General features: G+C 42.3%; 1 protein-coding gene across 2 annotated transcripts in view; it reads left to right on the forward strand.

Annotated features, from left to right (window-relative positions):
* The window catches only part of LOC147105378 (lysine-specific demethylase 5B-like), a 169,953-nt gene that overhangs the window by 112,033 nt on the left and 31,351 nt on the right, over positions 1-26,569 (forward strand). For both annotated transcript variants that reach the window (XM_086011674.1, XM_086011675.1), the window contains 3 exons: positions 6,811-6,949; positions 19,421-19,600; positions 23,613-23,720. In XM_086011674.1, the coding sequence (XP_085867800.1) occupies positions 6,811-6,949; positions 19,421-19,600; positions 23,613-23,720 (427 nt within the window). The remainder of the gene's footprint in view (positions 1-6,810; positions 6,950-19,420; positions 19,601-23,612; positions 23,721-26,569) is intronic.

Consider the following 26,569-nt stretch of genomic DNA (forward strand, 5'->3'; position numbering starts at 1 on the left):
CCCTTTGCTTTCTGTCTCTTCGCCAGTTTCATATCCATGCTGCCACTACCTGTTTAATCCCGTGGGCTTCAATTTTGATAACCAGTCTATTATGCAGCACATTATTAAAAGCTTTTTGAAAGTCCATGTACACATCAACTGCACTACATCAAAGAACTCAATCAAGTTTGTCAGACACAATTTGCCTTTAACAAATCCATGTTGGCTGTCATTTATTAACCTGTCGTCTTCCAAGTGACAATTAGGGTCTCTAGAAGTTTCCCCACCACCAACATTGGGCTAACTGTATAGTTATCTGTTTTATCCCACCCAGCACCCCTTTTTGAACTGGGGTGCAACATTTGCAATCCTGTAGTCCTGTGGCACCAGTCCCGTATCTTAAGGAGGATTGAAAGATTGTGGCCAGAGCCTCTGCTATTTTCACGCTAGGATAGCAACCTAGGATACATCCTATCCGGATCAGGTGACTTTTCTACTTTGATCGCTGCCAACCTTTTAAGTACCTCCTCTTTATCTATTTTTTAACCTATCCCATTTCTCTACCCACTCCTTCTTTACTTTGGCATTGGCATAGAAACATAGGAGCAGGAGTAAGCCATTCGGCCCATCAAGCCTGCTCCGCCATTCAATATGATCATGGCTGATCCTCTTATCTCAATACCATATTCCCGCTCTCCCCATACCTCTTGATGCCGTTTGTGTCTAGAGGTCTATCTATCTCCTTCTTAAATATATTCAGTGACTTGGCCTCCACAGCCTTCTGTGGTAGAGAATTCCACAGGTTCACCACCCTCTGAGTGAAGATATTTCTCCTCATCTCAGTCCTAAATGTCCTATCCCTGTATCCTGAGACTGTGACCCCCCTCGTTCTCGACCCCCCCAGCCAGGGGAAACATCCTCCCTGCATCCAGTCTGTCTAGCCCTGTCAGAATTTTATACGTTTCAATGCGATCCCCTCTCATTCATCTAAACTCTAGTGAATACAGGCCTAGTCGACCCAATCTCTCTTCAAATGACAGTCCTGCCATCCCAGGAACCAGTCTGGTGAACCTTCGCTGCACTCCCTCTATGGCAAGTATATCCTTTCTTCGGTAAGGAGACCAAAACTGCACACAGGATCCTCTTTTGTGAAGACATGCTAAGTACTCTTTCAGTACCTCAGCCATGCCTCCACAAGATGATTTCCTTTTTGATCAATAATGGGCCCCACCCTTCCTTTGATTATCCTTTTACTTTTTATATGTTTATATCTGTAGAAATAATTCCTCCCCCCCCCCCTTGAAATACTTTAGTTACATCCAAACTAGTCAACTCTCATTTCAGTCTCTTTCCTTGTGTAATTGAGCACCTAATGTAAAAGTTTCAAGCCCATGTCCCTGATTCACCTTGCAGGAATACTGAGTTTACCCAATCTATCCCATTTAATGCATAATACACCCTGCTGAAATTCCCCTTCATCACCACCTCTGTAGACAGTAGCAAATGGCTTTCTGTAATCTTTCTCCATAGCTCGTATACTTTCTTCTCGGCTCCCTCTCCAATGGCTGCATGTGTTGTTTGAAGTGTGCTGCGCCGAATTGTGCAGAGTGAGGTCTGTACAGTGCATTGTAAAACACTAACATAACTTCTGTCGCCTTAGACTACACTTTCTTCTATCCCAACACAGTCTTTGCATTTTAATTGCATTTCCACACATGACGTGTATTGAAAAGTAAAAGTTGACTGTCAGTCCCAGGTCCCCCAAACTCCATTTTAATCCTCTTCCATTCATTGTATATCTGTATTCCTCATTTTTCTGTTTGTTTGCCATTTGTCTTCCCAATTGCATAACCAATCTCAATGCTTCTGTAAATCATTAATTGAATTCTTCATCCTTACTGCACACCATATTTTAATATTCTTTGCAAATTTAACAAGCTTACAATACTTTTGGTTTGGGCATACAAGCTGTTCACATATTTAAGAAACAGTGGGAATCTAAGCACTGACCCCTATGGGACTCCACTCAACACCTCCCCAGTCTAACTGTGACTTTCATGAGAAGTCTATCTTCTATATTTTTTTTATCAAATCTCTTGGCCAGTCCCACATTCTACCCTATTTTTAGTTTAATTAGAAATCTCAAGCAGGTCTTTCTGAAAATCCAAATAATCTTATCATATTTATCTATAAAGTATTGCATTTATTGCTATTGTCATCAAAGCAGTTGTAGGCATGTTAAGCGGCACCTTCTCATCCTTGCTGTTAAGCTATTACTATACAGGTGCTCCTACAGCCACTAAACTTAAGAATATTTCTATTAATTTACTTGTTATTGATAAACTAATAGCCCTGTAGTTCCGTGGTTCAGAATTTTTACCTTTTTTGGGACGTGGGCGATGCTGGCAAGGCCACATTTATTGCTCTCTTTTTAGTGAAGGTCTTCCCAGGAGTTCCAGGATTTTGACCTGGCGATGAAACAGGAACAGTGATATAAGCCCAAGTCAGGAGGGTGGGGGGTGGTATCCCCATGATATTACTGCTCTTGTCCTTGGTGGTAGAGGTCACAAGGCTGGGAGGTACTGTCGAAGTAAGCTTGATGAGTTGCTGCAGTGCATCCTGTAGATAATACGCACTACAGCCACAGTGTACCAGTTATGGAGGTGTGGATGTTGAGCCCTTTTCAAATATTTGCTTTATAAAAAGCACTATATTTGCTTTTTTCCAGTTCTGTGGAGCCTCTCCTATACTTAATGATCATTATAATTATAGCCAGTGCCCCACAAATTTCCTCCCAAGGCTATTTATCATCTGGCACAGGGATTATTTCTCAGTCCCATAATCTTTCAAGTCCTTCCACACTGATTTCAAAATCCTTTAGGCTTCTGGGGGGGGTCTGAGAGAGGATTTCTAGGGATCTGGGAATTTAAAAAAAAAAACAGATTTAAAAAAAAACTAGAAAAAAATACACCGTTACGTAAAGGTGGGATCAAGCTGAGCAAACTGGCGGCTCCAGCCCTGACTCGGACATCCGTTTCCCCCCTCCCGAACGTCTGTGCGATGATGGCAGTTTCTGTTGAGCCCAGGCCTGCGCTCGTTGGGAAGGGAGAGAGGCAGCGATCGCTGAGCACAGATTCCCCTGGCTCGAGCTCTCCATCCTCCACTCTCCTCTCGTCAGGTACGTGCGCGTGTGCGTCGGTTCCATTTCAGATTTGATTTTTTTTGTCCTATTGTTATTCGCGCAGTCGCGATTGTCAATCAAATGAAGAAGGGACAAGGAAAATAGGCGGCAGCTGCTGGGAGGAAAGGAGCTGTTCGGATCAAACAGTGAATCTCTGTCTTCGTGGAGGAAGAAGACCGGAATATGTCAACATTAGGAAACTATTAGGATTGGCACTTATTACCAGCAAAACTGAAACAGTTTACAAACTCATTTAAATATTCTACACTGTCTATAATTCTTTCTCTCCTGCTGTCTTCAAAGTGTTGACTCACACTGTAGTATAGTTACAAGGGTGCTGGCTCCCCTTTGATGCCTAACCTCATTCATTCTTCACCTGTGAGCCTTTACCTTGAGTGTTAGCAGTCTTGCTCTACCAATGAGGGCATCACAGGCAGACCTGATTGTTCACACCCAATGTTGGCGTCCAGCTAGGATTTCAACCTTCTCGGATTCTCCTGGAGTCACCAGGAATAAAACATTAATCTGGACACTGCTGCAAGCAATTTGGGAGAAAAATCACACCGGCCTTAAAAAAAATTTTTTTTTAATTAAATAAATAAATAAATAAAAATTTGTGGTTTCATTTTCATTGTACACTTTTTTGTTTATTAGTTAAAAAATATTGGAGATGGGGGCAAAAGGCTGTTTGACTGACAATCAAGCAGAGAACTGGGACCGGCTGATGTGCCTGGAACAGTCAGTGAGGGAGTCGGGGTTGCGGGGGAAAGAGGAAGATGGGGTCAGGTGATTGGGGCTCATGTGGAGGGAAAGAGGGAGTGGGGTGGGAACCAATATTTCTGCAGTGCTGTGATAGCAGCCGTAGCAGTAACACGGTGAGTGGGAGCAGTGCTGAGAGAATCCTTGTACAGAAAAAATACTGGTGTTACAGGGGGTCCGTAGAATGTTTATAATACGGGAGGGGTGCCTCAGAGGCAAAAAGGTTGCAAACCCCTGCTTGAGGCTACTTGTTATACTACAATAATTGTAAAGCAACTCTATTTCCCTTGCTAGTAAATATTTCCAAGCAATTCTACTGGTTTTCCATTTTTCTTCAATTATTCCAGTTCTGCCTTCCCTCAATCACCCTGTTTTGGCGCTGATTTGTTTTATACCGGACATTATTTGGTTTGTTCATCTTTAGTGCCCTCTTTGCACCCCAATGCCTCTATAAAGTATTTTTAGCATTGTCTTGAAGTTTGCCGCCTTGAAATTCTGTATTTCTGTCCTGATCTTACTGATGCTAATTGCCACTTGATCATAAAGAGATCATTGGTGACTTGGATGTTGTGCTACTAGATACACAAGAGCCAGGGCTAGATGCACAATCCCCATAGTTGGGCCCATCATGCTTTGTGTCAAGAAACAGGCCTGTACTGAAATTAAAGCCGATTTATGTCTGCATATCCTTCTCGTTGTACTAAATGCGGTCATCTTCATTTACTTACCCAATTTGTTGGCTCGAGCCAGATTTCACTTCTTCCCATCCCCTGCAATCAACTTGACTTTCAAATTGTCCTGTAAATATAAATCTGTTTCTTTTGCCATCTGTCCTGAACATCCTATACCCCACATATCCTTAGAACAGAATTTCCTTCTGCATATGCTTCCAAATTCAGTATTTGAATACATTTTGAATGCTTTTAGAATTCAGGTAAAGCCACCTCTTCTTGGGCTCTTTTAGTCTCTTTATAATCCCTGAATTTATTTCCAGTTACTTTGTTTTCTCCTTAACTACCCTTTTTCAATTGCTTATCTATAGTTATATTGGGATTCTCTCCCCCTCATCCCTACATCAATTTAAAAGATCCTTAAGATACGTTGTCTTATTAGCTGGGCTCCTCATTCCTACCCTGTATATATGTAGTCATTAAGCCAGGCTTACCCCAAAACAGTTCCATACTTATAAACACAGCATTACTTAACCATCTAGTTGCTGTTTACACCTCTATGTCCAGCAAAGACTGTTCGTAACCCAAAAAACAGATCTGCAGCCCTTAATCCTTCAATTACTGGACAATATGTCTGAACTCATTGTTGAATTCACTTCCGAACCCTTCCTCCATATGTTGTTTATGCTCCATGGACACTCGGCATGATCTCCTCCCTTGCTGCTTACATTAAAAAGAAAGCCTTGCATTTATATAGCGCCTTTCACAACCTCTGGATGTCCCAAAGCGCTTTACAACCAATGAAGATCTTTTGAAGTGTAGTCTCTGTTGTAATGTAGGAAGTCTATCGGACTCTTTATACCTGCCCCCTTAGACCCAGAACACTGATTATTGCACAGCAAATGTACAGGTGGTCCTTAGGATTCTGTATTCGTGGCTTTAAACTGAGTTTTCTTTCAGAAGGGAAATGAGTAATCCTGTTATTAAATGACACCCACCCACCAATCAGATTATGCTGTGCCAGGTTAAGGGCAATTCTCCTGCTCTAGATGAGGGCTCCTTCCTGGGTTAACCAAATCGGTTTTGATTTCAGGTTGTTTGTTGTGGTGCACATCAAGTAATATTTATGTATTGGCAAAGAACAGTTATGCTCATTTGGTGACTACTTCTTTCCTGATCATGTGGTACTGTTTAAACATGATAGTGAGTTTGCAGGGAATGAGATTTTAAAAAACTTGATGAGTAACTGTTTTCTCAAAAGATCAACACTAATTCTACACTTTGATGTCATCAATTCAGCTGGACTATTTGATTGGTAATTGACATCCTATTAGGGCTGGCTGAGAACAGAGCCATCTATAGGCATTGGTAGAACTGGGCTTTCACTGTAATCTCAACTACCGTGTAGGATTCTATTAGTTACTTGTCACCCCAACCCCCAAAGTTCATAAACCTTGCACTCTTGCCTCTGTCTACCCTCTTGGCTTAACTGTTAAGAGTTACAGTGCTATTGTTAGCTGCTAAGTTTGTCGGATGTTTTGTGATTTTATCCAATGTTTAAATGTGGCACCTCATAATCTAGCCAAATTGAATTGATTTTAAGAATACTTGTTTTATGCATTCCCTATTTTAGAGCTTTACTGGTTAGAAAAGTGCAGGTGGACCCATTTTTCAATTTGCATATGAAAACTTCCAGCTATGTCTACACCAAACAATTTGGAGCAACTGAAGGGGTTAAAACAATTGAAAGGAGCAAGGTTGGATTGGGTGATCATCCATTTGAGTGGCTTCTGGGGAAGAGGGTTGATAACAACTGAGACGGGAACATGAACAAGCGAAGCTGAGATGGAGACATTTTCTCAAAGACAGACTAGTTGCACTGCATTAATAGACACTGCTGATGGTGTAATTCCACATTAATGTCCACACAACAAGTAAAGCAAGAAACCTATCCACTGTAAAGGACTTAAAAACATTTCTTTGTGGAATTGTTCACACATGGTCACTCTTCCTGGACTTTATAGGTCCCGTATATAATGGAGGCAACATCTCATTTTAAACATTTTTAGAAGTGAAAATAGAGGTGGACTCTTGATTTTAATTCTAATGTCTGAAAACAATTAAGAAGACTGTTAGATTATGAAAATGTTAAGTAACTGCGCCCAGAATGGACCATGAATTTGTTCAGCTTCTTTTAACAAGTGTCTCTGATTCCTGCAGGTTTCCACACTCTTTGACAACTCTATCTGCTGCCTTGGAAGAAGAGGGAGATATTCCTGCTTATATCCCCAGTGGCCTTGCTCTGAAGGAAGCTGCACAGAAGGCTGGAATCTGGCTTCAGGAAGTGGAGCTTTTTCAGGTTATTTATAATATAGACATTAGTACACTGAAATGAAAATAGGGTTTGATGTGTTGTATCTCTCATTAAAAGAAATGTGTGCCCTGGAGGGTGGATCTGAGACCGTAGTTAGTCATTGAACATTAATAGCAAGACGAAAGGTAACATAAAATGCTGCTACAGTTGTGCATGAAAAGGGGCATTTACACTGTAATTATGCATCATATAAATAACTATATTGGTGCGTGGAAATGTTCAGTTTCAATTTGCTACAACTGGCTTCAATATAATCCATTCCTGTCTCGGCCAACATTCTCAGTCCTCTACTTTGAATCATTGGATCTTGTGGTGTAAACTAAAACTTGATTTTAATGCCTGCACAATGGGATCCTGCACATCCATTTCCACATTAGTCTGCATATTCCTATTCTGAAAGGTACAGTCTGCTTTAATGCAATCCATACCAAATTCTGCTCTGATGTTTGTGTACTTACTCCCCATCTCAATGTACTTTAGAACATAAAATCCTCAATTAATGTTGACAATATCAGCAAACAAAAACATAACCTGTTTGCATGAGACTCCTCTGATTTAACACTAGCAGTCATTTGTTTATTTTAAATGAATGTGTCTAGTAAAATAGCAGACAAAGGAATGTCATCGGAGCATTTGCAGCATTGATCAGCTAATTTCACCAACAGTGATTTCTAAGTAATGAGTTTGTGGTTGGGCTGGGATTCCTCTGTTGGAACACTGTGCTTGCAGGGTGGCCTAAATCCTTGGTGTCAACCTGCTTTTTCTTTTCCCAGGCTCCTGAGCCACGGGAGCCTGCTCTGCTTTGTCAGTTTCTCGTGCTTCCATTCTACCTACCTTTCCACCCCCCACCCCCCCACCACCTCAGCTGTTCACATGTACTCTGTGTCTCGTAAGTGTCTTCAATTTCTCTCATTCTGCCTCCTATTGTCTGCTGCCCGTATCCTAACTCGCACCAAGTCCTGTTCACCCATCACTCCTGACCTACATTGGCGCCGGGTCTGACAATGCCTCGATTTTAAAATAGCATTGGTTTCACATCTCTCCATGGCCTCACCTACTCCCTATCGCTGTAACCTTTTCCAGCCCTACAACCCTGTGAGATTTCTGTGCTCCTCCAATTCTAGCCTCTTGCGATTTGCAGGTCAATCAGTTTCTTCTTCTCGTGTGCTTTCCCCTTCCCTTTCCTATTTCTTTTTAAAAGCTGTTCATTTGTAATTTCTTCCAGTTAAGACTAAGGGTCTACACCTGAAATGTTAAGAAACATAAGAAATGGGAGCAGGAGTAGGCCATATTGCCCTTCGAGCCTGCTCCGCCATTCAATAAGATCATGGCTGATCATCGACCTCAACTCCACTTTCCCGCCCAATCTCCATATCCCTTAATTCCCCAAGAGTCCATAAATCTATCTCAACCTTGAATATACTCAACACAGCCCCCTGGGGCAGAGAATTCCAAAGATTCACAACCCTCTGAGTGAAGAAATTCCTCCACATCTCAGTCTTAAATGGCCTGCCCCTTATCCTGAGACTATGCCCCCTAGTTCTAGACACTCCAGCCAGGGGAAACAACCTCTCAGCATCTACCCTGTCAATCCCCTTCAGAATCTTGTATGTTTCAATGAGATCACCTCTCATTCTTCTAAATTCCAGAGTATCGGCCCATTCTACACAATCTCTCCTCATAGGACAGCCCTCTCATCCCAGGAATCAATCTAGTGAACCTCCGTTGCACCGCCTCCAACCAAGTATATCCTTCCTTAGATAAGGAGACCAAAACTGTGCACGTACTCCAGATGTGGTCTCACCAAGGCCCTGTACAATTGTAACAAGACTTCCTTACTTTTATACTCCAACTCCCTTGCAATAAAGGCCAACATGCCATTTGCCTTCCTTATTGCTTGCTGTACCTGCATACTAGCTTTCTGTGTTTCTTGCACGAGGACACCCAAATCTCTCTGAACACCAACATTTGAAAGTTTCTCACCATTTAAAAATATTCTGTTTTTCTATTCTTCCTACCAAAGTGAATAACCTCACATTTCCCTACATTATATTCCATCTGCCACCTTACTGCCCACTCACAGTCTATCTATATCCCTTTGCAGACTTTGTGTTCTCTTCACAGCTTACTGTCCCACCTAGCTTTGTATCATCAGCAAACTTGGATACATTACACTCGGTCCCTTCATCTAGGTCATTAATATAGATTGTAAATAGCTGAGGCCCCAACACTGATCCTTGCGGCACCCCACTAGTTACAGCCTGCCAACCTGAAAACGATCTGTTTATCCCTACTCTCTGTTTTCTCTCCATTAACGAATCCTCTATCCATGCTACTATATTACCCCCAACCCCGTGAGCCCTAATCTTGTGTAATAATCTTTTATGTGTCACCTTATCGAATGCCTTTTGGAAATCCAAATATACCACATCCACTGGTTCTCTTTTATCTACTCTGCTAGTTACATCCTCAAAAAACTCTTAAGTTTGTCAAACCTGATTTCCCTTTCATAAAACCATGTTGACTCCGCCTAATCATGTTATGATTTTCTAATTGACTTAAAACCCTTAATAACAATGGATTCCAGCATTTTCCCGATGGCTGATGTCAGGCTAACTGGCCTGTAGTTCCCTGTTTTTTCTCTCCCTCCTTTGTTGAATAGCCATGTTACATTTGTGACCTTCCAATCTGCTAGGACCATTCCAGAATCTAGGGAATTTTGGAAGATCAAATCCAATGCATCCACTATCTCTTCAGCCACCTCTTTTAGAACCCTAGGATGTAGGCCGTCAGGTCCAGGGAATTTGTCTGATCTTCAAACTCAACACGTTTCCTGCCTGATCCCCCTAGAGTCCAAAAACCTGTTGATCTCAGTCTTGAATATACTCAACGACTCAGCATCCACAGCCCTCTGAGGTAGAGCATTCCAAAGATTCACAACCCTCTGAGTGAAGACATTTCTCCTCATCTCCGGTCCTAAATCCTGAGACTATACACTTTAGTTCCAGACTCTCCAGCCAGGGGCAACAGCCTCTCAGCCTCTTGTATGTTTCAATGAGATCACCTCTCATTCTTCTAAACTCCAGAGAGTATCGGCCCATTCTACTCAATCTCTCCTCATAGGACATCCCAGGAATCAATCTAATGAACCTTCATTGCACCGCCTCTAAGGCAAGTACATCCTTCCTTAGGTATGGAGATCAAAACTGTGCCCAGTACTCCAGGTGTGGTCTAACCAAGGCCCGGTACAATTGGAGCGAGACTTCCTTCCTCTTGTACTCCAACCCCCCCCTTGGAATAAAGGCCAACATGCCATTTGCCTTCCTCCTTGCTTGCTGTACCTGCATGTTGACTTTCTGTGTTTCCTGTATAAGGACACCCAAATCCCTCGGACTAACATTTAATAGTTTCTCACCATTTGAAAAAAATTCTGTGTTTTTGTTCTTCCTACCAAAGTGAATAACCTCATGTCCCCACATTATACTCTATCTGCCACCTTCTTGCTCACTCACTTAACCTGTCTATATCCATTTGCAGATTCTTTGTGCCTAGCTTTGTATCATCAATTTGGATGCATTACACTCGGTCCCTTCATGTAAGTCATTAATATAGATTGTAAATTGCTGAGGCCCAAGCACTGATCCTTGTGACACTCCACTAGTAACAGCCCATCAACCTGAAAATCACCCGCTTATTCCTACTCTTTGTTTTCTGTCCTTTAACCAATCCTTTATCCATGCTAATATATTACCCCCAACCCCATCAGCCCTTATGTGTTCTCTCCACAGATGCAGACTGACCTGCTGAATGTTTCCAGCATTTTCTGTTTCTGTTTAAAGGCTATTGAGTTTTAAAGCTGCTCTAGACATAAAGATGAAAGACTCCCTGTTGGGCCCTATGACTATAATTTGGCACTGAATTGGCAATCTTACTTGGAATACTGTGTTGAAAATTTAAAAGTCACATTGATACAGATGCGGATGCTCTTGAGTTCAGTATAGTGAAAGGGAGGTTTGCCTTGCATCAGGCTCGCGCTGTATCTGACTGGAGAGTGCTTGATATTGATGCTGGACAGCGAGTTAACTGGTTATTAGTGGTAATGTTTTGAGCCAACACAGCTCACTAAGGAGAATTTGGTTCTGGAAGTATAAGTACTTCTGGAGAAAGTTGATCACTTGCATAGTGTAAACACTGCTGTAGAGGGAGGGAAATGGAATGTGGTGAATATTCCCTGACTGGACTAACTCCTGCGGGGAAAGAAAGTCAAGGCGTAATGCTTCATTTTAATTTGACTTAAATTAAAGTTTGCGCTCGAGTTCAGTGTAAATTAAGGTTGTGCCCGAGTTCAGTGTAAATTAAGGTTGTGCTCGAGTTCAGTGTAAATTAAGGTTGTGCCCGAGTTCAGTGTAAATTAAGGTTGTGCTCGAGTTCAGTGTAAATTAAGGTTGTGCCCGAGTTCAGTGTAAATTAAGGTTGTGCTCGAGTTCAGTGTAAATTAAGGTTGTGCCCGAGTTCAGTGTAAATTAAGGTTGTGCTCGAGTTCAGTGTAAATTAAAGTTGTGCCCGAGTTCAGTGTAAATTAAGGTTGTGCTCGAGTTCAGTGTAAATTAAGGTTGTGCCCGAGTTCAGTGTAAATTAAGGTTGTGCTCGAGTTCAGTGTAAATTAAGGTTGTGCCCGAGTTCAGTGTAAATTAAGGTTGTGCCCGAGTTCAGTGTAAATTAAGGTTGTGCCCGAGTTCAGTGTAAATTAAGGTTGTGCTCGAGTTCAGTGTAAATTAAGTTTGCGCCCGAGTTCAGTGTAAATTAAGGTTGTGCCCGAGTTCAGTGTAAATTAAGGTTGCGCCCGAGCTCAGTGTAAATTAAGGTTGTGCCCGAGTTCAGTGTAAATTAAGGTTGTGCCCGAGTTCAGTGTAAATTAAAGTTGTGCCCGAGTTCAGTGTAAATTAAGGTTGTGCCCGAGTTCAGTGTAAATTAAGGTTGTGCCCGAGTTCAGTGTAAATTAAGGTTGTGCTCGAGTTCAGTGTAAATTAAAGTTGTGCTCGAATTCAGTGTAAATTAAAGTTGTGCTCGAGTTCAGTGTAAATTAAGGTTGTGCCCGAGTTCAGTGTAAATTAAGGTTGTGCCCGAGTTCAGTGTAAATTAAAGTTGTGCCCGAGTTCAGTGTAAATTAAGGTTGTGCCCGAGTTCAGTGTAAATTAAGGTTGTGCTCGAGTTCAGTGTAAATTAAGGTTGTGCCCGAGTTCAGTGTAAATTAAGGTTGTGCTCGAGTTCAGTGTAAATTAAGGTTGTGCCCGAGTTCAGTGTGAATTAAGGTTGTGCTCGAGTTCAGTGTAAATTAAGGTTGTGCCCGAGTTCAGTGTAAATTAAGGTTGTGCCCGAGTTCAGTGTAAATTAAGGTTGTGCTCGAGTTCAGTGTAAATTAAAGTTGTGCCCGAGTTCAGTGTAAATTAAGGTTGTGCCCGAGTTCAGTGTAAATTAAGGTTGTGCTCGAGTTCAGTGTAAATTAAAGTTGTGCCCGAGTTCAGTGTAAATTAAGGTTGCGCTCGAGTTCAGTGTAAATTAAGGTTGTGCCCGAGTTCAGTGTAAATTAAGGTTGTGCCCGAGTTCAGTGTAAATTAAGTTTGTGCCCGAGTTCAGTGTAAATTAAGGTTGCGCTCGAGTTCAGTGTAAATTAAGGTTGTGCCCGAGTTCAGTGTAAATTAAGGTTGTGCTCGAGTTCAGTGTAAATTAAAGTTGTGCCCGAGTTCAGTGTAAATTAAGGTTGTGCCCAAGTTCAGTGTAAATTAAGGTTGTGCTCGAGTTCAGTGTAAATTAAAGTTGTGCCCGAGTTCAGTGTAAATTAAGGTTGTGCCCGAGTTCAGTGTAAATTAAGGTTGTGCTCGAGTTCAGTGTAAATTAAAGTTGTGCCCGAGTTCAGTGTAAATTAAGGTTGTGCCCGAGTTCAGTGTAAATTAAGGTTGCGCTCGAGTTCAGTGTAAATTAAGGTTGTGCCCGAGTTCAGTGTAAATTAAGGTTGCGCTCGAGTTCAGTGTAAATTAAGGTTGCGCTCGAGTTCAGTGTAAATTAAGGTTGTGCCCGAGTTCAGTGTAAATTAAGGTTGCGCTCGAGTTCAGTGTAAATTAAGGTTGTGCCCGAGTTCAGTGTAAATTAAGGTTGTGCCCGAGTTCAGTGTAAATTAAGGTTGTGCTCGAGTTCAGTGTAAATTAAGGTTGCGCTCGAGTTCAGTGTAAATTAAGGTTGTGCCCGAGTTCAGTGTAAATTAAGGTTGCGCTCGAGTTCAGTGTAAATTAAGGTTGTGCCCGAGTTCAGTGTAAATTAAGGTTGCGCCCGAGTTCAGTGTAAATTAAGGTTGCGCCCGAGTTCAGTGTAAATTAAGGTTGCGCCCGAGTTCAGTGGTTTTCAATATTTTCTCTGTGGGGCGCCCCCTATCGATACTGAGGTGTTCCCGGTGGCCTCTTGTAAATATTGATGTACTCTTTGGGAACCTCAGTCTTAGTTTTTGAAAGACAATGTAAGCTATCTGAATGGGGTGAAGGCACCCTAGAATCCAAGCCCAGAAAGAGCTACTGTCCACTGTAAAAGGTGCTAAGTGTAAAAGTAATCTTTTACTGTTAACATCGCTTCTCTTTGTATCCAGCACTCTCTTTAGTTTTGCTGATGGTTCCTTTGGCAAGAAAACTGATGATCTCAAACACCCCGGGATAATTTAACAAACCCCTTTTGATCTGTGGATCTCAGGGTGTCTAATTTCTAAGCATTATACTGTAGAAAGAAAACCGTAAAAGAGCACACCAATATTAAACTGCCCATATCTATCTGTAGTATTAAATTCGGTATGAGGGTTGTATGTTCCATTGAAAACTGTTTGTAAACCCCTTGCAATGGGAAATTCCATTATAAAACAGGACACGTTTAGTGACAATGGGATGTGTCAATTGTGGGTTCTGCAGGCAATGTAGAGGTAACTGAAGATGTCACATCAGATCTCGCACAATGCTCAATGCTAACGATCCAAGGGTTACAGAAGTGTGGACATCTTTTATAACTGAATGATTATTGACTCCTAACCCCAAATCTAACCCTAACTCTAACCCCAACCACTAACAAGTCAGGCACACTTAGCGTGGGGTTTGTAGCGTGATGCAGGTCTGTCGTGGGGTTTGTAGCGTGATCCAGGTCTGTCGTGGGGTTTGTAGCGTGATGCAGGTCAGTCGTGGGGTTTGTAGCGTGATGCAGGTCTGTCGTGGGGTTCGTAGCGTGATGCAGGTCAGTCGTGGGGTTCGTAGCGTGATGCAGGTCTGTCGTGGGGTTCGTAGCATGATGCAGGTCAGTCGTGGGGTTTGTAGCGTGATGCAGGTCTGTCGTGGGGTTTGTAGCGTGATGCAGGTCTGTCGTGGGGTTTGTAGCGTGATGCAGGTCTGTCGTGGGGTTTGTAGCGTGATGCAGGTCTGTCGTGGGGTTTGTAGCGTGATGCAGGTCTGTCGTGGGGTTTGTAGCGTGATGCAGGTCTGTCGTGGGGTTTGTAGCGTGATGCAGGTCTGTCGTGGGGTTCGTAGCGTGATGCAGGTCTGTCGTGGGGTTCGTAGCGTGATGCAGGTCTGTCGTGGGGTTCGTAGCATGATGCAGGTCAGTCGTGGGGTTCGTAGCGTGATGCAGGTCTGTCGTGGGGTTTGTAGCGTGATGCAGGTCTGTCGTGGGGTTTGTAGCGTGATGCAGGTCTGTCGTGGGGTTTGTAGCGTGATGCAGGTCTGTCGTGGGGTTTGTAGCGTGATGCAGGTCTGTCGTGGGGTTCGTAGCGTGATGCAGGTCTGTCGTGGGGTTCGTAGCGTGATGCAGGTCTGTCGTGGGGTTCGTAGCGTGATGCAGGTCAGTCGTGGGGTTTGTAGCGTGATGCAGGTCTGTCGTGGGGTTTGTAGCGTGATTCAGGTCTGTCGTGGGGTTTGTAGCGTGATGCAGGTCTGTCGTGGGGTTCGTAGCGTGATGCAGGTCTGTCGTGGGGTTTGTAGCGTGATGCAGGTCTGTCGTGGGGTTTGTAGCGTGATGCAGGTCTGTCGTGGGGTTTGTAGCGTGATGCAGGTCTGTCGTGGGGTTTGTAGCGTGATCCAGGTCTGTCGGGTTTGTAGCGTGATGCAGGTCTGTCGTGGGGTTTGTAGCGTGATGCAGGTCAGTCGTGGGGTTCGTAGCGTGATGCAGGTCTGTCGTGGGGTTTAGCGTGATGCAGGTCTGTCGTGGGGTTTGTAGCGTGATGCAGGTCTGTCGTGGGGTTTGTAGCGTGATGCAGGTCTGTCGTGGGGTTTAGCGTGATGCAGGTCTGTCGTGGGGTTTGTAGCGTGATGCAGGTCTGTCGTGGGGTTTAGCGTGATGCAGGTCTGTCGTGGGGTTTGTAGCGTGATGCAGGTCTGTCGTGGGGTTTGTAGCGTGATGCAGGTCTGTCGTGGGGTTTGTAGCGTGATGCAGGTCTGTCGTGGGGTTTGTAGCGTGATGCAGGTCTGTCGTGGGGTTTGTAGCGTGATGCAGGTCTGTTGGGTTTGTAGCGTGATGCAGGTCTGTCGTGGGGTTTAGTGTGATGCAGGTCTGTCGTGGGGTTTGTAGCGTGATGCAGGTCTGTCGTGGGGTTTGTAGCGTGATGCAGGTCTGTCGTGGGGTTTGTAGCGTGATGCAGGTCGTTTGTAGCGTGATGCAGGTCTGTTGTGGGGTTTGTAGCGTGATGCAGGTCTGTCGTGGGGTTTAGCGTGATGCAGGTCTGTCGTGGGGTTTGTAGCGTGATGCAGGTCTGTCGGGTTTGTAGCGTGATGCAGGTCGTTTGTAGCGTGATGCAGGTCTGTCGTGGGGTTTAGCATGATGCAGGTCTGTCGTGGGGTTTGTAGCGTGATTCAGGTCTGTCGTGGGGTTTGTAGCGTGATTCAGGTCTGTCGTGGGGTTTGTAGCGTGATTCAGGTCTGTCGTGGGGTTTGTAGCGTGATTCAGGTCTGTCGTGGGGTTTGTAGCGTGATGCAGGTCGGGTCAGGTATCCGTAGTCTTTGTGCCAGCATCGCGAGCTGCGGGGTCAGTAATCATTCCACTATAAAAGATGTCTACATTTCTGTAACCCTGAGATGTAACTACGTGGTGCTGTAATAGAAGTTTCAATGTTCGAGGTATCATACCTTGCCTGTCATGCTACACTGTGTTCTGCAAGTTACTTGTATCTTTCCCTCAGTCAAAATGTTTTCTCTAAAGAATTTCATCCACCATTTTTCCATAGTCACTGAAATTTATAATGTTCAAAAGAAGGGTATAACAAAACTAAAAAATTCCACATAATATATCTAAAATACTTCTTGTCAACCTTTTTGCATTATAAATTCCTGTGTCAATATTTATATTAGAAACTGCATATGCAAACTTGTGATACAGTTACGTGCTTCTAACAATAGCAGCACTGTAGCATCTTATCTCTCCGCTCCTTGGCCTGTACCACAGAGTACAACTAACTCCATTTTCTTGCTATCTAAATTGTTATAGGAATTTCTATTTAACTATAAAATAATCATTTTAAAATAGAAGAATTAGATAAAAATAAGGTTAGAATGTATCACTTTAAACTCGGGACAGAATTACATCTCTGCATCCTGGTCCAATAGGGGTACGGTAGCAGTGGTTATGTTACTGGACTAGTAATCTAGAGGCCTGGACTAATGATCCAGGGAGAAGAGTTCAAAATCCCACGGCAGCTGGGTAATTTAAAATTCAAATAATAAAATAAATCTGGAATAAAAAACTAGCCTCAGTAATGGTGACCATGAAACTACCAGATTGTCTTTAAAAACCCACCTGGTTCTCTAATGTCCTTTTTAGGGAAGGAAATCTGCCATCCTTACCCAGTCTGGGCTATATGCGACTCCAGACTCTCAGCAATGTGAATGAATTAAAAAAAATTATCCACCCTCTAACCCAGCTTCACTTGGTCTTAACTCCAGTACAGTGGTACAAGAGATTAGCTAGTTTTACAATGGCATAATTTAAATGTAATAATTGAATTGTCTATTGTCTTTTTAATGTCACTTTTTTTTACTTGAAAGCTTCAGCCTTTCCCAAAAGTTTGGACTTGATATTTTTGCCCAGAGCTGCGACATTGTTAGCTGAATGTTGGTTGAGTGCGTGTGCTCACTTCAAGGAATCCTTGGATGTGACTCCACTAGGTGGTGCTGGTTCAAGGAATCTCAACACATAATAGCTTTATGTATAATAACTTAGTCCAAAATTCACAGAAGCTACAGGACAGTACTATGTATACAGCTAGATCTGAAAGCCATACAGCCTACTCATAACAGCTCATAAGGGCAGAAGTCATACTTGCGATCCGGGGCACCTCAGCTGGGTCAGACAATCAAGATGGAATGAGTCATTCTCCCGAAGTGCCAGAGCACAATGGAGCTCGCCATATTTGTACTCCTCAGTAAACAGCTCGGGTCACTGACAGACATACTCTCAACTCAAGGTTGTTACATTCTGTTCCTTATGTTGCTGAACTGAAGTCATCTCTTTCTCAGTACTTTTCCATTATCCCTAAACTAGCTTACTTCCTGTTAATTGTGTATGTTTTTGCACTGCTAAAATCATATTTTAGACTCATTCTGCTCTTGTTCATTCACCATTTAGTTTAAATTCTAGTTAACCATAAACTCAGCTGCATTTAGTTCTACTTCCTATAGCCTCTTACTCTGATTTACTGGTTTTCTCAAGGACGTTGCCTCCTTTGCCAGCAGAATCCGTTAGATGTATGTGTCCTGCTGCATCGACTCACTTTTCACTATATGCTAACTATCCCATCATCCATTGTGGGCCACTCCAGTTACCATAAGATCTAACCTAACATAAAATATATTTAGCAATATAATATAAAATATCAAGCACTATTCTGCACTGAATTCCGGTTGTACACTCTGAGCATGTATAGTGTACCCAATTTTCCAGGAAATTTTCATACCATTCAGTATAACAGTTTTTGCTCAGTTTTTCAAAATTATTTGAAGCAAAGCTAGAGAAATCAGATTTCAAAAACTTTATTCAGATAAGATTTATTTTCTCCCTAAAATAGGTGGGAGTGTGGGGGGGGAAAGCAAACTACTGATTACACATCTGTTTTTGTTTGGTGTTCTATAAACTTCAGAAATTAAACTGAGAGGCAAAGTTTATTTTCTCTTTAATTGGAGTTCATTTTTCAAAAAAATGTAATTGAATTTTAAAACATGGCTTCCAATTATTACATGTTATGTTGACAGAAAATGTAAACCTAATCAGTGACATCCGTGAGAGACAGGGAGGGGTCAGAATCGGAGACTGTGTCCTTCCTCATCTTTCTATGGCCTCTTCTTTCAAACAAAAAATAAATGAGTTGAATTAACACCTGTATTTAGCTGAAGGTAACTACAATGTTTAGATTTTCTCGTGCATGTATGTGTGTGGGAGTGAGAGACACATGCAGGGATAGAGATCTTTTAAGTCACAAATCAGTGCTGCCAGACATGCGATCCCTCCAAGTGCTCTGCTCTCCCCTCACTGCTGACAGACACCAGGAATCCACCAGTGAGTTATACCTCACATTCAACCCCTAGCTGTGCCAAACTGCAGGTTCCCTTTCCACAATAATGTCAATCAAAGGACTCCCCTTTGGGATGTCCGGTGGTCGTAAAAGGCGCTATATATAAACGCAAGTCTTTCTTTCCCCATGCTGCCAAACTCTTGGTCCCACCACTGCGGTACTATCTAATGTTGGGACCCCTACTTCATTTCTACCAACCCTCAGGACCGTCCCCTTGTTCTGCCAAAGGCAGCCATACTCCATTCCCCATCTGCTAAATATCAGTTGTCTACCTCTAATTGATGTAACATGCATATCATCTTGCTTTTGATTCTTAGCTTTAAAAATGGTAAGGGATTAAAAATTAAACACAAGTAAAGAATGTCTAAAAATAAAAGCCACTCATTTACTGCTTTCACCGAATAAAGGACAGTTATAGAATCAATCTCCAAAACACCAGTAAAAATCCTACAATACCATTTAATAAAATGGAATTTGGCGTATTCAGTCACTCAGTCAGTTATCTCTTGTTATCCCTTACATGGCATGAACACCCCTATATTGTTATAAAACAGTGAATCCTCTGACTCAGCATGAGCAATGCCACAGGAAATTATTAATACACAATGAAAACTGGGTCATCAGATATGGAGGTGAGAACTTGCATGTGACCCATTATAGTGATGTAAATTTTGATTTCTACAGAAGAACAGTCTGTATTTTCAGTGATACTTCAGTAGCCATTCAGTACTAAAATATAAAATGTGTGCATTCTGCCCCAGCTTTGCATCTGTATTACAAGTGTGAGTTGCTAAAGTATACAAGTTGGCCACTTTCTAAGCATTTCATGCAGTGTGTGAACATTATTTTCCGTGTTTTGTACTTGTTTTTAGAGCTCTGACCAGCATCCCCCAGTGGAAACATTGGTAGAGCTTGTGTCACGTGGCCGTACAATCCCAGTACATCTGGATCCACTGCCTCAACTGGAGTCCCTGCTTGCAGATGTCGAGAGCTGGAAAGTCTGTGCAGCTCAAATGTTTCTGAAAAAGAACTCCAGCTGCTCCCTTTACGAGGTAAGAAGACTGGTAGCGCTACCAAAAGGAGACTGTATTTGCATATTAAGCATTCGAATGCCAGAATAAGACTGAAATAGCAGTATGTCATTACTTGGGGTGCTGTACTGTCATTGGAAGAATACTCTCTGTAAAATCCCATGAGTAAAATATATCAACTCTGATATCCTTAATCTCATCCTTCCCAAACTCGGGCCTGACCTGAATCATCTCCTCCCCAAACTCGGGCCTGACCTGAATCTCCTCCTTCCCAAACTCGGGCCTGACCTGAATCATCTCCTCCCCAAATTCGGGCCTGACCTGAATCTCCTCCTTCCCAAACGCGTGCCTGACCTGAATCTCCTCCTCCCCAAATTCGGGCCTGACCTGAATCTCCTCCTTACCAAACTCGTGCCTGACCTGAATCTCCTCCTTCCCAAACTCGTGCCTGATCTGAATCTCCTCCTTCCCAAACTCGATCCTGATCTGAATCATCTCCTCCCCAAACTCGGGCCTGACCTGAATCTCCTCCTTCCCAAACTCGTGCCTGACCTGAATCTCCTCCTTCCCAAACTCGTGCCTGACCTGAATCTCCTCCTTCCCAAACTCGGGCCTGACCTGAATCTCCTCCTTCCCAAACTCGGGCCTGACCTGAATCTCGTCCTTCCCAAACTCGGGCCTGACCTGAATCTCCTCCTTCCCAAACTCGGGCCTGACCTGAATCTCCTCCTTCCCAAACTCGGGCCTGACCTGAATCTCCTCCTCCCCAAACTCATACCGGTCCTTTTCCAGCTGGAATCTTTGAGTGGTTTGTCACTTAAATCACTCAACTCCTGGGAATTCCATTCATACTAATCATAATTTGTACCTCTGTCCACATTTGCAAATGAATATTGGGCTAATCTAAACTCTTTTGGAGCGCTGTCTGCCAGCTGGCCGTGTGGTTGGAGGGTGAATGAATAAACCAGGTTCAGTGGTGGTCACCGGGCTCCCAGATGAAAGAGAACAATGACTCTTGTAAATTATACATATTAATAGGGCTTTGAAACAGAATATTGTTGCACTTTAAATTCTGTGACAAAATTAATGGGTTATATTGCCTCTATTTATATAAACTTTCTGGATTTGATTTGGGGATGGAGGTTTTGAGATAGTGAATCTTGCAATGGTTCAAAAATAAAGTTGTTGGAATGATGAAAAGAGAAAAAAAAATTATTAATAGTAACAACTCAAAATATACATCATGACTTGGTTTTCAGCAATTACTTAGCCAATGGATAAACAGTTGGTTGGAAATGTAGAAACTTTGCTTTCAGCTCCATGAGAGTAGTATATTGCTCAAAGCAGATAGTAATGTGAGGCATATCGCACAAGATGCCAATATGCTAACTGGCAAAGAAAGCAAGGGAAATGTGTATCTTTTCTGTAAAGCGTCCATATTATAGAGCACCAGGACCGCTTACAGAGTTTGTTAGACCATTGAGGGAGCCAACAGATCTAAATCTTCAGAACTGTAATATATGATCAACACAGTTAAGAACCTAAGAATTAGGAGCAGGACTAGGCCATACGGCTCCTTGATCTGCTCCGCCATTCAATAAGATCATGGCTGATCTGCGACCTCAACTCCACTTTCCTGCCCTATCCCCATATCCCTTGATTCCCCTAGAGTCCAAAAATCTATCTATCTCGGCCTTGAATATACTCAACGACTGCGCATCCACAGCACATTGGGGCAGAGATTTCCAAAGATACACAACCCTCTGAGTGAAGACATTCCTCCTCATCTCAGTCTTAAAAGGCCGACCCCTTATCCTGAGACGATGCCCCCTAGCTCTAGACTCTCTAGCCAGGGGAAGCAATCTCTCAGCATTTATCCTGTCGATCACCCTCAGAATCTTATATATTTCAATGAGATCACCTCTCATTCTTCTAAACTCCAGAGAGTATCGGCCCATTCTACACAATCTCTCCTCATAGGACAGCCCTCTCATCCCAGGAATCAATCTCGTGAACCTTCGTTGCACCGCCTCCAAAGCAAGTAGATCCTTCCTTAAATAAGAGACCAAAACTGTGCACAGTACTCCAGGTGTGGTCTCACAAGAGCCCTATACAATTGTAACAAGACTTCCTTACTCTTGTACGCCAACCCTCTAGCAATAAAGGCCAACAAGCCATTTGCCTTCCTGATTGCTTGTTGTACCTGCATGGTAACTCTGTGTTTCCTGTACTAGGACACCTATCTCTCTGAACACCAACATTTAATAGTTTCTCACCATTTAAAAAATAATTCTGTTTTTCTATTCTTCCTACCAAAATGAATAACCTGACATTTTCCCACATTATACTCCATCTGTCACCTTATTGTCCACTCACTTAACCTGTCTATATCCCTTTGCAGACTCTGTGTTCTCCTCACAGCTTACAATCCCACCGAGCTTTGTATCGTCAGCAAAATTGGATACATTACACTCGGTCCCTTCATCTAGGATATTAATATAGATTGTAAATAGCCGAGACCCCAACACTGATCCTTGCGGCACCCCACTAGTTACAGCCTGCCAACTTGAAAAAGACCCGTTTATCCCTACTCTCTGTTTTCTGTCCATTAACCAATCCTCTATCCATGCTACTATATTACCCCCAACTCCATGTGCCCTTATCTTGCTTAATAACCTTTTATGTGGCACCTTATGGAATGTCTTTTGGAAATCCAAATATACTACATCCACTTGTTCCCCTTTATCTACCCAGCTAGTTACATCCTCAAAAAACTAATAAATTTGTCAAACACGATTTATCTTTCATAAAACCATGTTGACTGCCTAATCATATTATGATTTTTTAAATACCTTGTTACCACTTCCTTAATAATGGATTCCAGCATTTTCTCAACAACTGATGTCCGGCAACAGTTCCCCGTTTTCTCTCTCCCTCCTTTCTTGAATAGCGGGGGTTACATTTACTACCTTCTAATTCGCTGGGACCGTTCCTAAATCTAGGGAATTTTGGAAGATCACAACCAATGCATCCACTGTCTCTGCAGCCACCTCTCTTAAAACCCTAGGATGTAGGCCATCAGGTCCAGGGGATTTGTTGGCTTTTATTCCCATTAGTTTCTCAAGTACTTTTTCTCTACTGATATTAATTACTTTAAATTCCTTGCTCTCATTAGCCCCTTGGTTCCCCACTATTTTTGGTATACTTTTTGTGTCTTCTACTTTTACTGAAGCCAGCTACAAAATATTTGTTTGAAGTCTTTGCCATTTCCTTGTTCCCCAATATAATTTCTCCTGTCTCAGCCTCTAAGGAACCAATGCTTACTTTTGCTGCTACTCTTCCTTTTTACATACTTGTAGAAGTTCTTACAAGCTGTTTTTATATTTCTTGCTAATTTACACTCCCATTCTATTTTCTCCTTTTTTTAATCAATTTTGTGGTCATCCTTTGCTGGTTTCTAAAGCTCTCCCAATCCTCAGGCTTGCTACTATTCTTGCAACATTTTAAGCCTCTTTTAATCTAATACTATCCTTAACTTCTTTAGTTAGCCACAGGTGGATCACATTTCCCGTGTAGTTTTTATTTCTCAATGGACTATATATTCGTTGAGAATTTTGGAATATTTCTTTAAATAATTGCCACTGCTTATCTGCTGTCATACCTTTTAATCTAATTTCCCAGTCTACCTTAGCCAACTCGTAATTGGCTTTGTTTAAGTTTTAAGACTATTGTCGGACGTAAGAATGTCACTTTCAAACTCAACGTGAAATTCTATCATATTATGATCACTCTTCCCCACAGGATCCTTTACTATAAGATTACTAATTAACTCTGTCTCATTACACAAAACAAGATCTAAAATAGCCTGTTCCCTGGTTGGTTCCTTTGTTCCTAAAACAACCCTTGACAGATTTGGTAATGTTGCCAAACTAAATGCAATATTAGTGGGTCTTCATCGTCAGTGTCTTGTTAAACTTTGAATCCTTCTACTGTCATTGAGCTGCTGGTAAATGAGGATTTATTGTTGTTTTAGGTGCTGTGTCCCAGGTCAGACATTTGTGCAACTGGACTGAAAAAGAAAGCCAAGAAATCGAAAGAATGTTTGCAGAATGGAAAAGGGAAAGTTTCAAAACTAGAAAGTGTAAGTTATCTGGATAAAGGGTGGATGTCATTGATGACTTTGTACTAACAGCATATAAAAGAAAAAGAAAGCCAAAATTGTAGATTAGTTAAAGTTGATTGTATCTTTTATATCTCCAAATTTTGCATTTATTCAAGATGCAAGATGTGGTACTGGCTCAAGAATTTCATATGTTTCCTGCTAGTACTGTTACACCTGCACAAATAACTTGCCCAAAAGACTATCGGGTATCAGTTTGTTGTCGGGTTTTAGAATTTGTTTATACTGTCAGCCTTGGCCCAGTGGTAGCACTCACTTCTGAGGCAGAAAGTCATGGGGTTCATACATTACTCCAGGACTTGGGCACAACATTTAGGCTGATTCTTTAGTGCAGTACTGAGGGAGTGTATAACAGCAACATGAGCAGAAAGACAAGAAAATCTATAGAAAAATAAATAGCTGAAAAGTTTCAGTGCTGTGTTCTATAATTTAACCACAAGTAAGACTCTATGCACTAAGTATATTATATGCCATTCTATTAGACATAAGCTGAAAGCATGCAGTGCTTTGAGCGGCAAAGAAGCCAGTGACATGTGAGAGGCAAGAAGAGTGGAATTTAGCCCCTCAGCTCAGCATTAAGGTGCAGTTAGACAAGAGCTTTTTTTTTATAGTTGATACTTGTGTGAGGTGAGTAAGTGGAATTTAACTCCTGCAACACTTTGGTGCTAGTTGGAATTCAGGCCAACACCATCTATGTTTTAAAATTAGACACCGAGGGATGATCATGTATTCAGGGAACCCTCATTATGTGTGTAGAGTGTGATACATGGTGATTGTGGATCCTCTGTATTCAGGGGCAGCATATTTGCACTAAGTGTTGGAAAATTGTGTCTCTAGAGCTGAGGATCTCTGTACTCAAGCAGCAATTGGAAAAAGTCTGCAGCACCAGAGAGGGTGAGAGGTTTTTGGATTGTACCCTGCAGAATGTGGTCACCTAAAAGGCAGTGCTAGACAGTTCAAGAAACTGGGATAGTGTGGAAAGAGAGAAGTAACCATATGCAGGGGCAGCAGAGAGAGACACAAGACTTGGGTGCAGGGATTCTCTCTCTTTCCCCCCCCCCCCCCCCCCCCAAAGTACTGGAACTGTCCAATAGACACTTAGTGGCAAAATATGAGGTGGGGAATGATAACTACTGGGGAGGGGGGTAGTCCTGAGCAACATTGCTCCACGGTGGCAGCAAGGAACTGTCCAAGAGGGTGAGAGGCCAGTAGACTACTTGAATGGGAGAGTGGTAGTAGTGGAGGATGCTATCGTCTAGAGTTGCCTTCCTAATGCCAGAACAAGTGGGAACGCTTCTGGAAAGGGAGGAAGAGCTGCCAAAAGTCGGGGTCCACATGGAAACTAATGGCATAGGTGAAAGTAAGTTTGAGGTTTTGGAAAGGGAGGCTAAGGAGTTGGGAACTATATTGAAAGATAAGACCTTGAGTGGTCGTCTTTAGATTGCCTTGTCAGCTTTGGCTCAGTGGCAGTAATCTTAGCTGAGTCAGAAGGTTGTGGCTTCAAACTCTATTGTAGAATGAGTCCAGAGTCTAGGCTAACAGTTCAGTGCATTAGTGAGGGAGTGCTGCTCTCTGAGGTGGATGTAAAAGATATCATGACATTATTCAAAGATGAGCAGGAGAGTTCTCCCAGTATCTGGGAGGGCCATATATATCCCTCAACCAAAACTAAAAATGGATTAACTGGTCATTCATCTCATTACTGTTTGTGGGACCTTGCTGTGTGCATATTGACTGCCATGTTTACCTATGAAACAACAGTGACTACACTTGAAAAGTACTTCATTGGCTGTAAAGCGCTTTGGGGCATTCTGAGGCTGTGGAAGGTGCTGTACAAATTAAGTTCTTTTGGTTGCTTGCTATGTGCTGGAACAGGTTAAAGAGAAGATTATTAGGAAGGCACACAAGTGGCAGTAGGGCTGATGCAACAAGGGAGGGAAGTTTAGGTTTGATACTAGAAAGAGAGCAGGATTAATAAAGCTATTGGAATAGAATATTAAGATAATACAACAGAGGAGAAAGGGAAAGAAACAGGCTCTGAGGTAGAGCGAGAAGAAACCAATGTTGTACAAGAGGCAAGGGATAGTAAAAAAAAAAACTGATTGGGGAAATCCAGGTAAGATAATAAGGGTCAAAGTACCAAAAACTAGGAGTCAGGATTGAGTGGTTTTATGTGAATTCACAAAGCATTCAAAACAGAATTGGAGAAAGAGAGGCAGTGCTAGACAGTTCAAGAAACTGGGATAGGGCAAACTCCATAATTCGAGGTAAAATTAATGAACGTTTAGAAATGCATGGGCGTAATAAAGCAAAGTTGTGTTTTGATATTTAATAAGAATATTTTGAAGACTTAACCAATTGGTAGATAATGTAGGAGGTTTAGTGTAGATGGATTTTCAAAAGGCATTCGATAAGATGTTTCCCATCACTAATATGGTGTGAGGTCATAAACTTTGGGAGAAATAAACAAAGAGTGGGTCTATACACTCAATGGAAAGAAAGGGTGTAGATGAACAGAGACCTCTAGGTGTTCAAATGCATAATTCCCTGAAAGTGCATCTAGGTAAAGCTATAAAGACCAATAGACTTTTGAGTTTTATAAATGGGACATAGAGTATGTGTGAAGAAACACGGATGAATTTTGTACAAGACATTGTATAGTAATCTGGGATGTAATGCTTAAGTTATCCACCAGATGGAGACAAATATTAAGGGATCATATTTACCAGTATTACGGTAATGTCCTGGCACACCACTTATTAAGGTATTCTGGGTATGACTCAGAGGTTGATCCTCCATCTTGGTGATCG

Source organism: Somniosus microcephalus, chromosome 18, assembly GCF_052327205.1.
Source record: "Somniosus microcephalus isolate GS21.2 chromosome 18, FLI_Smic_1.0, whole genome shotgun sequence".
In the NCBI taxonomy this organism is placed as follows: domain Eukaryota; kingdom Metazoa; phylum Chordata; class Chondrichthyes; order Squaliformes; family Somniosidae; genus Somniosus; species Somniosus microcephalus.